This window comes from Tachysurus vachellii, chromosome 26 (assembly GCF_030014155.1).
Source record: "Tachysurus vachellii isolate PV-2020 chromosome 26, HZAU_Pvac_v1, whole genome shotgun sequence".
In the NCBI taxonomy this organism is placed as follows: Eukaryota; Metazoa; Chordata; class Actinopteri; order Siluriformes; family Bagridae; genus Tachysurus; species Tachysurus vachellii.
In genome coordinates, this window is record NC_083485.1 from 6,352,941 (window position 1) to 6,367,237 (window position 14,297).

At 40.2% G+C, this 14,297-nt stretch overlaps 1 protein-coding gene across 2 annotated transcripts in view; it reads left to right on the forward strand.

Annotated features, from left to right (window-relative positions):
- Window positions 1–14,297, forward strand: part of lamc3 (laminin, gamma 3) — a 107,058-nt gene that overhangs the window by 70,100 nt on the left and 22,661 nt on the right. For both annotated transcript variants that reach the window (XM_060863065.1, XM_060863066.1), the window contains exons 12-15: window positions 673–912; window positions 12,849–13,037; window positions 13,192–13,443; window positions 13,675–13,828. In XM_060863065.1, coding sequence (XP_060719048.1) covers window positions 673–912; window positions 12,849–13,037; window positions 13,192–13,443; window positions 13,675–13,828 — 835 coding nt within the window. The remainder of the gene's footprint in view (window positions 1–672; window positions 913–12,848; window positions 13,038–13,191; window positions 13,444–13,674; window positions 13,829–14,297) is intronic.

Sequence of the window (14,297 nt, forward strand, 5' to 3'; positions counted from 1 at the left end):
ATTCTAACCGCCATTTCAGATCACAGAACATTTGTCCACCAAGCTAGGGGGCAATGGTAGCTCAGTGCTTAAGGTGTTGGACTACTGATTTGAATGTCCTGAGTTTAAATCCCCAGGCCACCAAGCTGTCACTCCTGGGCCCCTAAACAAGGCCCTTAACATTCAATTGCTCAGCTTTATAAATAAGATAAATGAGAAGTCACTCTGGATAAGGGTGTCTGCCAAATGGCTTAAATAACAGAAATATGTCAGAATCGGCAGTGCATTTCAGCCTGCATAGCTACAGACCGGTCCAAGTGTGCATGTTGACCTCTGTCTGTCAACAAAATGGGGACTTAAACAATATTAGGTGGTTGGATTGATGTTATGGCTGATCAGGGTAAATAAAAGAATTAAAAGTAAAAGTTCTACTTTGTTTATTTCTGATGCTGTGAGCAGCCATGCTGATTTGACATCACAGCGTTAATGAAATAGAAACTTTATTATCTCAGTTGCAGTGGCTAATATTTAATGAACATACTGATACTGTTTAAAATTTGATCGTCTTGAAATTTGAAAATTTGAAAATTTTGAAAATAAAAAATGAGAATATTATCAGACTGAAAGGTAAAAGTTGTCTGTTTAACATTCTGTTTACATGATAAATACATTTGACCTTCTCTCCATCCACAGATACCTCCCAGCTCTCTGGTGTGACATTGAACTCTGCGACATTGGCCGAGTCCTACTCCAACACCCTCCTCACACCACCTGCCCCCTGGGTTGAAGTGTGCACCTGTCCACTGGGATTCATGGGACAGTTTTGTGAGCTGTGTGCACCAGGTTTTACCCGAGATCGTCCTAATGGCGGACCATATTCCCCCTGTGTTCCATGTGACTGTAACCAGCATGGGACTTGTCATCCAGAAACAGGTCTGTGAGAACAAAATCCTTTAATTTTTTTTATTAATTCAAATGACTACTTTCAGGTCAAAATGACCTGAATATAATCTTGTGCTTATTTTTGCTTGTTAATTAGAGAGCATGTGACAAATGCTGGAGCTTTGTTCCAATTTCAGTAAAACTTTAAAGTGGGTCAGTTTGTCCAAAACAGGACACGGGGTTAGAGGCTTTCAGATTGTGTGCAAGCACGTCCAATCCGTCAGCTAAGTACAGGATGTCATATATTCTTTTTTTTTTTTCGCACCTCCATCCCTGTCTAATTTCCATCTCATTTTGCCCTGTCATCTTGTCTTATTGTTTCACCTGCACTCCCTCCCTTTACCCCATTTAATGGCCTGCATAGCAAGATGATTGCCTGCGTAGGTGAGGCCGAGTTCACTACCACCTCTATCTTTCTCATTAGCTCTGTTAACCAGCCCCTGGCTAATTAATGATAATATAGGCTAGACCTGTACATGTGCGAGAGTGTGAAGCGTACATGTGCGAGAGTGGGAACAGTACGGCCAACCGCTGCACCACACTGTCGCCCTATTTTTCTGACATTAAGCAAACCTTTAAAAGTCTTGCCCCATTTCCCAGTTATTCAGACATGCCGTCTAAATCACCCGCATAAACCTACTTCAGTACAAACAGGGTACTTCACCCAATTAAACTGACACAATTGATAAAAACGACTCTATATATATAAAGCCACATATTTAGCTGTAGTAAAGGAGTACTGTAGTGATGGCAAAGTGATTACTTAAAATATTCACAGAATAGAGGCATTAGGATACGGATACGGATCAATACAGAACCAATATATTAACTACAAAAAATAGATAAAACCCAAATAAATACCAGAATAGCTTATCAAATTTAGCCAGTGAATGGCATTAGAGGCTATGAGCCTCTGTGGAATTCGTCTGTGTGCTTGAGTGAGCAGCAAAAACGGCATAACTTCAGCCAGAAACATCAGCAAGTGTTATTTCTTCAACTTAAATTTTAATGTGGAATCTATAGAGCATCAGCGAATCTGAATCGGATTATGAAAATGTCACCGCACTGGATTTGACAGAAGATTGAATATGACCTAACCATAGCTCTTGATAATGTATTTGCTGGAACTCATCCACATTTTACAGGTTACTGCTTGCACCAAATGTCTGAAAAGTACATCAAATATAGCTGAAAATGTGACACGTGCCAGTTCACTGAATTTTATACTTTGTTGTGCTTGCATTATGCTGGTGAAAATACTACCTTAACTTCCATTAAATTACCACAAGTCTGTTCTCTTATTAAAACCGGGATCCATGGCTAGGAGTTAATTTAGTAAAAATTGGCAATGCTTGCCATGCATGGGTGGGAGAGATGGCATTTCACAGAAGAAAGACTCCTGTAAATAATAGTGACAACACCCAATCATTAGCTCATGTATGCGGACGAGGGCTGATAGCACTGTGTTACGCTGCCCTGACATGCAGCATAAGCAGCAGTTAGCTGCATCCGGTTAGCTTTAGTGATGTTTAGCTCCTTCTGAGTGAAAAAGCACTTGAGGTTCGAGAACAAAACCAAGAAACAGGTTATTGACATTGGTGAACAAATGAGAACTTGACTCACCGATGTCGGCTTGGTCAATAAAGGTACATCTTTCATACAGTTCGTAAGGTTACTGTAAGAAAAAGACATCAAATCTATCTGATTATGTGTCAGTGCTGTGATTTTGTGACCATTTGTTGTGCTAGCATTATGATTGTGAAAAGACTGTCTTAACTTTCCAAGGTCTTGATTCACCTGTGAGTGTTCTTCTTTCAAAACAGGTCTATTTGAAAGAGAAAGAAGGCGACACTGTAATGATGAAACTTACTGAAAAGTCAGGTGAACGAATCAGTGAACGAATCTCAACGAATCAGAGTAAAATGACTTGACTCACTGGAATGAATCAAAATGTCTGTATATAGTTAGTGCTTATATGAGAGCTGAATGGTAAGTGGGACGTGAAAGGTGACCAAAAAAACCCACATAGCTCCCTGTTCCCTTTGTCTTCCTAATTGTTTTTTCTCCCCTACTTTCTCTGACACTTACCAGGAACTCAGACTCTTTTAATGTGTTGCAAATTAAACCTTCATAGTTCCCTTATGAGCATAAAAAGCGATTAGTTCAGTGCAAGGATTTTACGCTGCAAATTAATGTCAAACACGAGCTGATATGCTTTAAAAGAGAGAGATAATTGTGAGGCAAGAACCAGGGAGGTGTTTAATAAAGCACTTTGAGCAGAAAGGAGGAGAGGGGCGATGGAAAAGGTCAGGGCACGTGAAAAAGAAAGTTGTAAGAGGATCAAAAGCAGAAAGACGAGCGAGGGAACGAAAGGAAAAGCCTTGGTCAAGACATTTTTCCGTCCCAGGAGAGGAGGAGGAGCTCAGTGCATTTATTTATTCATGAATCTGTTTAACTTCAAAGTGCAATTGAATGCCAGTTGCAATAGGCGCCGTTCAGGGCCATTTAGCTGCTTAAATCCTTTTCAGGTTAGTAAATAGAATTAGGCTTGTGACGAATCCCTGCTGAAAGTAGCTTTGCTCGGCATTAGCACATACACATGCCATTCTTCATTTTCCTTGTACTACAAAAGTTTTTCAAACTCATTCATAGCCTATTAGAATTTTAAGGATTTTTTTTTAAGGCTATTCAGTTTAGTTCTCCCTGTCGGAAAAGTTTAAAGTGTACAAGGAGAGCTGAAAGAAAACACCTATTTGATTTTTATACGCATGAGCTGGGTATTTTGCTGGACTTGCACATGAGGTGCAATTGACTATTAATTGGCTAATAGCTAATCAATTCATTCAGCCGAGACTAGCAGCAAGAGCAGAGAAGCTGTGTTTCTGCCTGAGCGCTGCACTATTGTGCTTTCATAATTGTGATTTATTAGATGTTCTCCAGATTGTGTCACTGCCAGCGACAGAACAGATTGCGAAAACGTTAATATTTGTGGTGGGGAAGAAACAAAAACGGGACGCTGCTCATCCAACAACGAAGGACTAATGAAGTCAAGCATATGTCCTTCAGATGCGTGTACGTTGCGCTTGTGCCTCTCTTTTGCTGTGTATTTTTCTTCTCAAGTGTTAATTTAAGACTTGCCATCCATTAAATTAGAGTATGCAGGAAGGCGTGGGAGGGGTGTTTGGGGTGGAGAATGATGCAATAAAACACGGCATAGAGAAAACACCGACTTATTATGTGAACGCCTTCGTTAACGGCAGTGTGCACACGTAAATTTATCTTTTAGGTAAATAGTTTGTGTCAAGCTCTTTTTTCAGTCCCTCCAGCTCTCTAGACTCCTCTTTCCGCCTCTTTCCCGAGCTCACGAGATAATTCGATTATACTCCATGCACGTGAATTAAGCCATGAATTATAGAAAGTTGCACTGTATAGATAAACACATCTTCAAAACAGCCATGTATCATTTTTTCCCTGTCATAAATCTTTCACGCAGTGTTCCTTGTAAATACGCCTAACACTTTTTTTAAACCATAGATGCAATTTCCCCAGAAGGTGTAGTGTTTTACCCTGACGGCCACCAAATATTGATGTCGTATAATAATCGTGGAGACCAGCCATGCTATATAATACATTATTTTTTCCCCTCCATATTGTGGCTTCATATTGTTAGTGCTTACAACAGTATGTATTTATGACCACCATGTAGCTTATTGAAACCCTTTCCTTTCTTAAGGACAGGTTGAAGGGCAACATTTGCAAGTAAAGCAAGATGAGAAAGTACGGAACGGAGAGGAGGCGAATGGAATGAGAGAGCGAAGGCCTTCACAACTCATAAGTCATAGAACGTCTGTATTTTTATTTCTAAGGTTAGATCTAAGGGCGAAGCGCACAGCTTTAGAATTATGTGCAATATGCTGTGCGGTACAATCGCTCATTCCTGAATTTTCAAACTTTAGGCTTTAAAACAGCCATTATCCATTCTGAGGGAGGAGAAGAAAATGAGACTATAACCTAGTGCAAATTACATTGAATCTTTCATTTTTCATCGAAATGACATATGGAATGAAAGAGAATTTAAAAAAAAATAAAATCACAACAAAATGAAAAAGAAAGTAGGTAGTCTTTTGTGGCCAAACCTTCAAACTGACAGCAGAAGGTCTTGACTCCATAGCAGCTTTTATTGGCCACAAAGGAGCACCCAAGAGGATGTCTGACTGACATGTACAGTAACCAATCACAGTTTGGTTTGTTCAGCATCATGTTTAGGGGTGTGAAAGTGTAAAATCTATGTCCCTACAAAAACAGACCATAGATCGTTCATTTAAGAAAGTTGTGCAAATGAATGAGTCTGTACCATGAACTTCACATCATTTAGCGTGATCGTCATAAGCGCTCAAGGTCACAGTTCCTGTAGAATCTGTTGAATTAGAATGTAATAGAATGTAATCCTGTAGAATTAGATGACTTGCCATATACATCAGACATCCAAACCACACATTGTGTAGCTGAAACTACTACAACTTTGTTAAATATATATGTAGCACAATTACTTGCACCCATTTAGTCAATACACACAACACACAAACAGAGAGAGTAAAACCAGTGGTAATAGGAAGCAGGTGAGCATATTAGTGCAACAACATAATGAAGGACAGAGGCCGGATCAGGAAGTAAATAAAAATAAAAACGTGCCATAAATCCAAACAAAAATGAGAGCAGCACTGGAACATCCTGCATTGTGTGTTGCTGGGGATTCGTACACGTGACCAATCAGAAGTCCCTTCTCTTAAAGGGCACAAAATACCTCCAAGAGCATAGCAGCTCCACCATCATTATTCGGATGAGTCCCGAGTTTCTACAGTAGCAGAATTGGAGAAAAAGAAAAATTAATTGTTAGATAGTTATACAAAGCATCTTCGTGCACAAGTTAACACAAAATGGTGTAGAGCAAGAAAATAAAAACAACTGCAGGTCTTGTAGACGAGAGAGGTGGAGATCAGAGGAGATGATCAGAATGGTTCGAGCTCTAAGGAAGGCTACAGTATGTCAAACAAGCACTCTTTACAGCCGTGGTGAGCAGAAAAGTTTATATATAGAAGGCTTTATACATTACTTTTTTTAATTAAAAAATTGAAAACGTGTATTTAAGGAATAAATTAGCCACTTTTTCATAATTGTAAGTAATATGTCCATTATTTTGATTTCAAAAGCCTGCAATAAAGCAGAATGATGTATGGGGTTTTCTGTGGTATGTGCGTAAGGAATCGTTCTGTCGAACACACAGAGCCGAAGTCTGCGTTCCTGTTATCAGGACACTAAACCCAGTAGTCCCTCACATCTGCATTTTCAATGATTACTTTGTATGAGAGTAGTTCAAAAAGAAGCAAATGACATAACAATCACAGGTTCGTATTATACAGAGAGAGACACGCTTCCTGTTAGAGCACTGGTTCAAAAGGCTAATGAAAGTGCTTGATTCTGTTGCCTTGAGGCGTAAACATTATGGCCATGTTGTCTGTGGAGAGCAGTAACTTGTTGATTAAGAGGTAAGTAGCTGCTCAGAACCAGTTTGAACCTGGTGTGATTGATGAAGTACAGTATGACATCTCAAGCTGAATACGAGTCTTCAACGTCAAAAAAGGCAACTCATCCCATGGAGTTTACTTTTAAACAAAAATTAATTCTTGAGGTCTAACAACAACGTAGCATGAATTTCAGTCTATAATAATGATAAGAAATGATTTGTAATTTATTACAAATATATTAAAGAAGGCTTAATATATTATGTTTTAAGTAATAAAGTGTTCTGTATGACACAATAATATAGTATTGTTTAATAAATAAATGCTAATAGTCAACTAGCATCACTATAAATGTGCGTATAAAAGGAAAGAGCATTGTGAATATGCTTTCTGAAGAATAAAACATATTTTTCACTCCTCCATTTACTGCCTAGCGTCATTTTCCTTTTCTCCGTTTTTTTTTTCTTCTGTTTCTCTCGACTGAAAGAGCTGCAAACAATAAGGAGCTGTTCTGAGGTGCTGACATTTAGCCATGCAAAATACGGTGAATAATTCAACACGGCGAGACATACAAATGTCAGGAAGAGGGGAATAGACTTTGCCTGAAGAGAGTTGAGAGCGAAAATAAAGTCAGGAACTAAATAAGGACGGACACCCGCTGAGCTTCAGATGCTGATATGGTAATCTCGAGGCCCCTTTGGACAAGAGGGCGGCTTCCTGTTTCATGTTGTGTTAATGAATATTTGGAGTTTAGGGTTTGGCTACAAAACATTCGGTAGTCTATGGGGTGCACGATCCCTTGATAGAAAATCAATAGAACTGCATGGATCATGTATAATTAGGCTTATGACTTTTCAGAAGAAAAAAAAGTCAGGCTTGTTCATTAAAGATAAACGTTAGAGATAAAAAGTAGCTTCATTTTAAACTTTACAATTTGTATTCTGCCTCTATTCTTCTATAAAGCTGCTTTGAGACAACGTACATTGTTAAAAGTGCTTTACAAAACTGTATGAGAAGCTTTCCTTAAAATAACACTGTTCACACTATTACATGGTTGGTTAGAATATATTTTATATATTTAATGGTTATGGAAGAACCATTAAATATATAAAAGCTGCTGGTGATTATTAATGGGGTGATCCTTAAGCTATCAGATGTCGCTGTAGGTAAATTATTACCCAAATGCAAATATATATGCTTGGAAATCTCTCTTGGAGGAAAACAAATATTCATCCATATGACACAGAAATCTTTAATCCTATTTCGAGGCCTGCTTTATTTTCTCTCTCTGAGAGTCATGCTGGGTGAAGAGCCAGGTTTAACAAATGCAGCAATTAAAGCAGTCAAGTGTGTCTAATGGAGCCAAGCCAAGTGTGTTTTTCTCATGATTTGATCAAGATTGTTAGATGTTCTTGTATTAGACGTAAGCTTAATCACTTCAGTTGGTTAATACAGTATGTCTGATGCAAACACGTCGTCATAAAAACTGAGACGAGCTCCGACACGATCTGTACAGAAGACCGCAGAGAACACATTTAATGGTCATTCTTTGTATTAGTATTTTCTACTCTCTCTATCTCCATTTCTCACTTCTCTTTATTGGTGACTCTCAATTCATCTTCTTTAAAAAGGAACAAAAGAAAAAAGGGGAATACCCTGGTCATTTTCTCTCCATCTCTCTTACATTCTATTCTCTTCTCTTCATCAGTCTCTTTCACTAAAGGAAGGTAATGGTACCTCCAGGAATATTAAACTAATGAGTTTATGTATTTCGTTAATGCGTGACCGACATAATTAAGCTTACTCCTTGGTGCTGATGTGCCTTCACTTAGTAAAACGGTAATCCGGAGAGATGTATAGAAGCGCTTTATAATCGCCGTCAAAAACTAATTAGCACAAACAAGTCAGGATCCTGTCAGGCTAAAACCCCGTTAGACAAAGAGGTCATAAATAAGTACATAAATAAACAGCATGTAGTCCACATTAAGTGCTGGCTGAAGACGTTGGCCTTTGGTTTTCATTTGAAAGACAATCACCTGAAGGGTTAGGGTTAGGGAATCCTAGGGTTAGGATTAGGGTTAGGGAATCCTAGGGTTAGGATTAGGGTTAGGAAATCCTAGGGTTAGTATTAGGGTTAGGGAAGTAGATTCCACCACCTGAGCACCAGAGTATGCTAACTTTTATTCTTTTATTCCACCCAGAGGCCAACAAATGTCCGTGTTCAGCATTGAATTTCCTTGTCAAGTCGCATTCCACAGTTGTGGTTAATATGAATCTCATGTGAAAGTAGACATGTTTTATGAATTTGTACAGGTTCATAACTATTTATTTTTTTAAGTAGCCTTCAATGAGCAATATATTCGTGGAGAAGCACAGAGAAACCTGTGTAACTTAGTCAGTTAGAAGTGTGAGAGAAAGCTAGATGAGTAGAACTACCACAAAGCTGCGTGTGTTACTAGAAAACCTTGTCTTTTTCATTTTACCCTGAATGTTCTTCCTTATTTTGTTTGGAGAGAGAGAGTACGCCAGACAGTCAGCCAACGTTGCTCTCTTGGACCACTCGGCCGCCTGTCCTCTGGTTTCAGCGTGTAATACTTCCCCCTTTTTGCAGTTCGGTTTAGAATTGTGCAGAATCACTGGTTTAAATTTGTCATCTTTAGGTAACCTTTCAATTAACATGCTGTTATTAGCCGTGATTTTATTCAGCATGTTGCTGCTTGTGTTTACAGCTTTGAAGATGATTCGTATTTGTCCGTCCATTATGTGCTGACTTCTGGGGCTTTTTTTTCTTTTTTTTTTTTAATCCATGTATTGCCCCCCAGTATTGCTTGGTATGGTTTGGTCTGCACATGCTCATATGTAGAGAACGACCTCCCAAAAGCCTGCAAAATCAAATACCTCTTAAATCTAATTTAGCAGAACAAATAAACTGAAATAGTGTGAGATGCAGGAAAGCGGGAAGTGAGCTGTCCCCCCAAGCTCCGATTTTTATTTAAAGACCTGAGTCTTCCTGTGGAACAGCTATTTTTCATTAAAGGCAGTCTCTCACACAACTCTGCTTCCACCTTCGACTTTTTTTCCTCAGCCTTAGATCTGTCAGGTATGGTCAAGAGGCTTTCAGCGTTCCAGAGGCACCGTGTGTGTGTGGATAAGAAGGTGAGAAAGTGCATTAAGTGTGCACTCACAATACCACAACATTCAAAGTGCCAACATGAGGGGGAAAAAAAAGAAAAAAGGTTAACTTAGGCTTTGAATTAGACTTGGACTAGACTAGATGTTTACGTTTGCTTTAAATTATAAACACACATGCATATGAGTCACAGATGTTCCAGAATATCAAATGTACCAATAAACTTCATGATAAAGTATTAAAATATTGTGATGTGCTCACTCTCTCACTCACTCATTTTCTACCGCTTATCCGAACTACCTCGGGTCACGGGGATCTCAGGTGTCATCGGGCATCAAGGCAGGATACACCCTGGACGGAGTGCCAACCCATCGCAGGGCACACACACCCACTATCATTCACTCATGCAATCACACACTACGGACAATTTTCCAGAGATGCCAATCAACCTACCATGCATGTCATTGGACCAGGGGAGGAAACCGGAGTACCCGGAGGAAACCCCCGAGGCACGGGGAGAACATGCAAACTCCACACACACAAGGCGGAGGCGGGAATCGAACCCCCAACCCTGGAGGTGTGAGGCGAACGTGATAACCACCGTGCCTCCCTTGTGATGTGCTGCTGTCTAAAATCAAATCCACTGTTCAAAAAAAATTATTTCTGGATAACAAAGGGAGAAACACAGTTAATAACAGTCTTAAGGCCATATGCTATGCATCATTATACCCAAGACAATATTAACAAATAACTAACGTTCACTGCCGCAGTCAGGGAATAAAATAATAGTCACCTTTGGCACTCTTATTGCTACAACCTCATATTTCATTAAGCTTTTATTTTAAATTTTACTTATTTGTTGGATTGCTTGCTCGTTTGCTTTTTTAAGCCATTTAAGCCTAGTCTATTTTTTGTTCACTAACAATGTGAAAGTGATAAATATTTTTAAGATGCATTTATCCGATCAGCCAATCAGGTGGCAAAAGCAAGACAATGCAGAGAATCATACAGATGCAGGTAAAGTCCTCTAATTAAGGGTTAGATCAAACATCAGGAAGGGGGAATGTGATCTCAGTGACTAGCCGTTGTTGCTACCAGACGGACTGATTTGAGTATTTCAGAACCTGCTGATCTCCTGGGATTTTCATGCACAGTTGTGCCGGCAGAAACACCTTGCTGATGCGATAGGTCAGCCGAGAATGGCCACACTGGTTCAAACTGACAAGAAGGCTCTAACGTTTTGTTTTTGCAATGGTTGGTTATTTGAGTTGCCAAGCCTTGAGGCAGATGGGACACAACAGCAGAGGACCACATGGGGTTCCACTCCTGTCAGCCAGGAACAGTGGATCTGAGGATGCGGTGGGCAATGACTCAATGAAACCGGGCAGCAGAAGATTGGAAAAAATCCAGAAAATGTTTTTCCAACAGCTGGATAATTACATGATGTGCAGGTGTTCCTAATAATATGGAAAATTTATTTTCAAGTAATTTGATTTGTATAGAGCTTTACTGAAAATCCGAAGCACGTTTAGATCCCTAATGAACAAGCCAGAGGTGACACAAAGAAACACAAAGAAGATTTTACAAGCTAAATAAATTAAGGCAAAATAAAGAAAGCTTTGCGATATTCAGAGGATCAAAAATAATTGCAGATTTTCCATAGATTTCGGTCTGTTGTGTGCGGACATCACAACATACATTCAGCCAAATCCCTGTTCTGTCTTCGGGCTTCACTGGTAGTAGTTTAATACAAGAATCCTCTGTATGTAATTTCACCAATTGTAGTACTTTTGTGCAAAAATCACAGAAAACCATTCAAGTTGAAAAGAAGCCTAAAATGAAAAATATGAAACCTTTGGAGAACCCTGCCTCTTCTGGGTGACATCAGATATGGAAATAATAATTTATTACTCTTCTACAAGTAAAGATGTCTCAACTGACATAAGCATATTGCAGACAGGAGTCCTGAGATAAGTAGAGGAAATATAAAAATATTTGAATCAATATACTGATTTCAGGGTGTATATGAATTCTGCTGATGATATGGACTTCACACAGGAACTCAGTAACCAGATTCATTCAGGATGTATGATGGTATCATGTACTGTCTAATACAGTATATACAGCTTCCGGGATCAGCATCTCTCTCTCTCATTCTACTTTGCTTTTTATTTGTTCATTCGGAAAATGCTTTTCCCCCACAACCCGCTGCAATGCAATCCAAGCCTATAGCTAAGCAGTTTGAGCAGGGGGTCTTGCTCAAAGACCAAACGTCAGCTCTGTGACAGTCCTGGGATTTAAACTCAGAGCCACTGAACTACCATCAAAGCATCCGGTCTCTCTTTAGATGCTTAACAAAGTCACCAGTGTGTCGTTCAAGCATCTACAGTTCAGGGCTTTATGCAGTACTAGCAGAGCATACGGATTTGATTCTGACACACGTGACTTAAAATCAATTTTAGCACCCTGTCCGTAAGGAAAGAGGAAAACAAGGTTATAAAAAGAATGACGTTTGGGATGTCTTTTCCTAAAGCGCTTTCTGATATTGGAATGAGGCATGGGACACTGTTGGCCCAAGGGGTTTGTGTGATGGCTTGTTTGTCTGTAAATTTTTTACTTTAGCATTTTTACCCTTAGATTCTTCTTTTCTCTAAACACGTCTCTAAAGCAATTACAGTCGGGCTGGATTTAGATTCTGAATTGGCCACACATGGGTTTGCCTCACTCACTAACTCTCTCTCTATCTACATCCCCTTCCCCCACCACTTGCTCCTTTTAACTCTTTTTTTTTGGACAGTAACGATACATTGCCCTCTACTGTTGAGAAAAGGTGGTACACGCTCTGCCCTGAATCTGTCAGCAATAGAGCGTCAATAAAGCGTTCCCTTGTCAGTGATGTGTTCTGTGGTGGTGTGTGTGCATTTGCTTGTAAAGTTATCTGACGTTGTGTAAGGATGCGGTCAGAAACCAAATGGATGCCACATCCATGCCCAGTTCCACATTTCTAGGCTGCCCTGACACACTTCGATTTGTCTGTTCTTAGAGAAACTCATAATGTATTCACCAGGCTCGTGCTCTCCTGCAAAGCTTGTATGTGTCAGGTGTTTTTGTGCCAGCTCTTCTCAGTGAGTGTAAGACTGCAGTGTCACCCTGGGCATGAAACAGTGTCTGTAATGAGCGAGTGGGTATACAGGGTATGCGGTATTTTGGTCCTCCGATGTGCAAGTCTGTATTAATTCATTAAAGTGTGTGTGTGTACGTGTGTGTTGATCCAGGTGTCTGTGACTGCACAGACTTCACAACCGGTCCCTCTTGTGAGCGTTGTCAGGATGGTTACTATGGGAACACATTGACTGGCAGCCCAGGAGACTGTGTGCCCTGCCCCTGCCCAGACCGTACCACTTGTGCCCAGGTGCCAGAGACAGGCGAGGTGGTATGTACCAACTGCCCAGCAGGACAGAGGGGTGAGTCACAGTTTTTTCAATTTTTACAATGTGCAATAAATCCAACCATTCTAATAATTGTTTTAATGGTTCTGAGGTGAGATTATGTTAATTGCTACGTGCCAAAAAGAACAAAGGTCATGTTATTGTGCATGCATGTTCAACGGATTTACAGGAACCAGATGTGAGTTATGTGAGGACGGTTTCCACGGTGATCCACTTGGCTGGCATGGTGAGGTGCGGCCATGTGTAAGGTGCGAGTGTAACGAGAACACGGACCCCAATGCTGTAGGCGTGTGCGATCACGTGACCGGCCGCTGCCTCAAGTGTTTAGGACACACAGACGGGGACCGATGTGAAAAATGCCAAAGCGGTTACTATGGAAACGCTCTAGATAGAAGCCTGCGGCCTTCCCAAAAGTGTTTACGTGAGTGTGTCTGCATGTGTGAACAGATTGATTTTGAAAATAAAGTCATTATTATTACAAACAGCAAGCTGCTGTAATATAAGTGAAACATAACGGTCATGATGATATAGTAAATAATCTTCAGGATGGTAACAATAACTCAGTTTCACTTCAGCTTACTTCAATCTTTGCTAAATGATTTTAGATCTCCGGATCATACTGAACTAGACATGTGTGGTCTGTAATTTTCAGCCTGTGTCTGTAACCCCTCTGGCACTTTGGGGGCAGTGGATGATTGTGATCCTCACACAGGAAGATGTCTGTGCTTAAGACATGTGACAGGAAGAGACTGTGGACAGTGCGAGTTCGGTTACTTCAACATGCAGCCAGGGCTAGGCTGCAACAGGTAGTTACACACTTGCCTTTATTCATATATCAATCTGTCCATCAAGCACAGCGGGTCCCAAACTTTTAACATTCACTTCTCATTACAGAAATAGATATATTATAAATTCAGGGTATACATGTTAAATGTATAAATCCATCTTTAATGAGCAAAGCAGAGGCCATGGTGGCAAAGAAAAACTCCCTGAGACAATTTTAGGAAGAAGGCTCAAAAAAGCCTATCCTTATCTGAATGACACCAGATGCAGTGCAATAATTTGAAAGTGACGTGAAAGTGGCGTGACATACGGCTAAGTTTGGTGACCCATACTCAGAATTTGTTCTCTGCGTTTAACTCATCCAAAGTGAACACACACACACACCATGAACACACACCTGGAGCAGTGGGCAACCATTTATGCTGCGGCACCCGGGGAGCAGTTGGGGGTGTTCGGTGCCTTGCTCAAGGGCACCTCAGTCGTGCCCGGCCT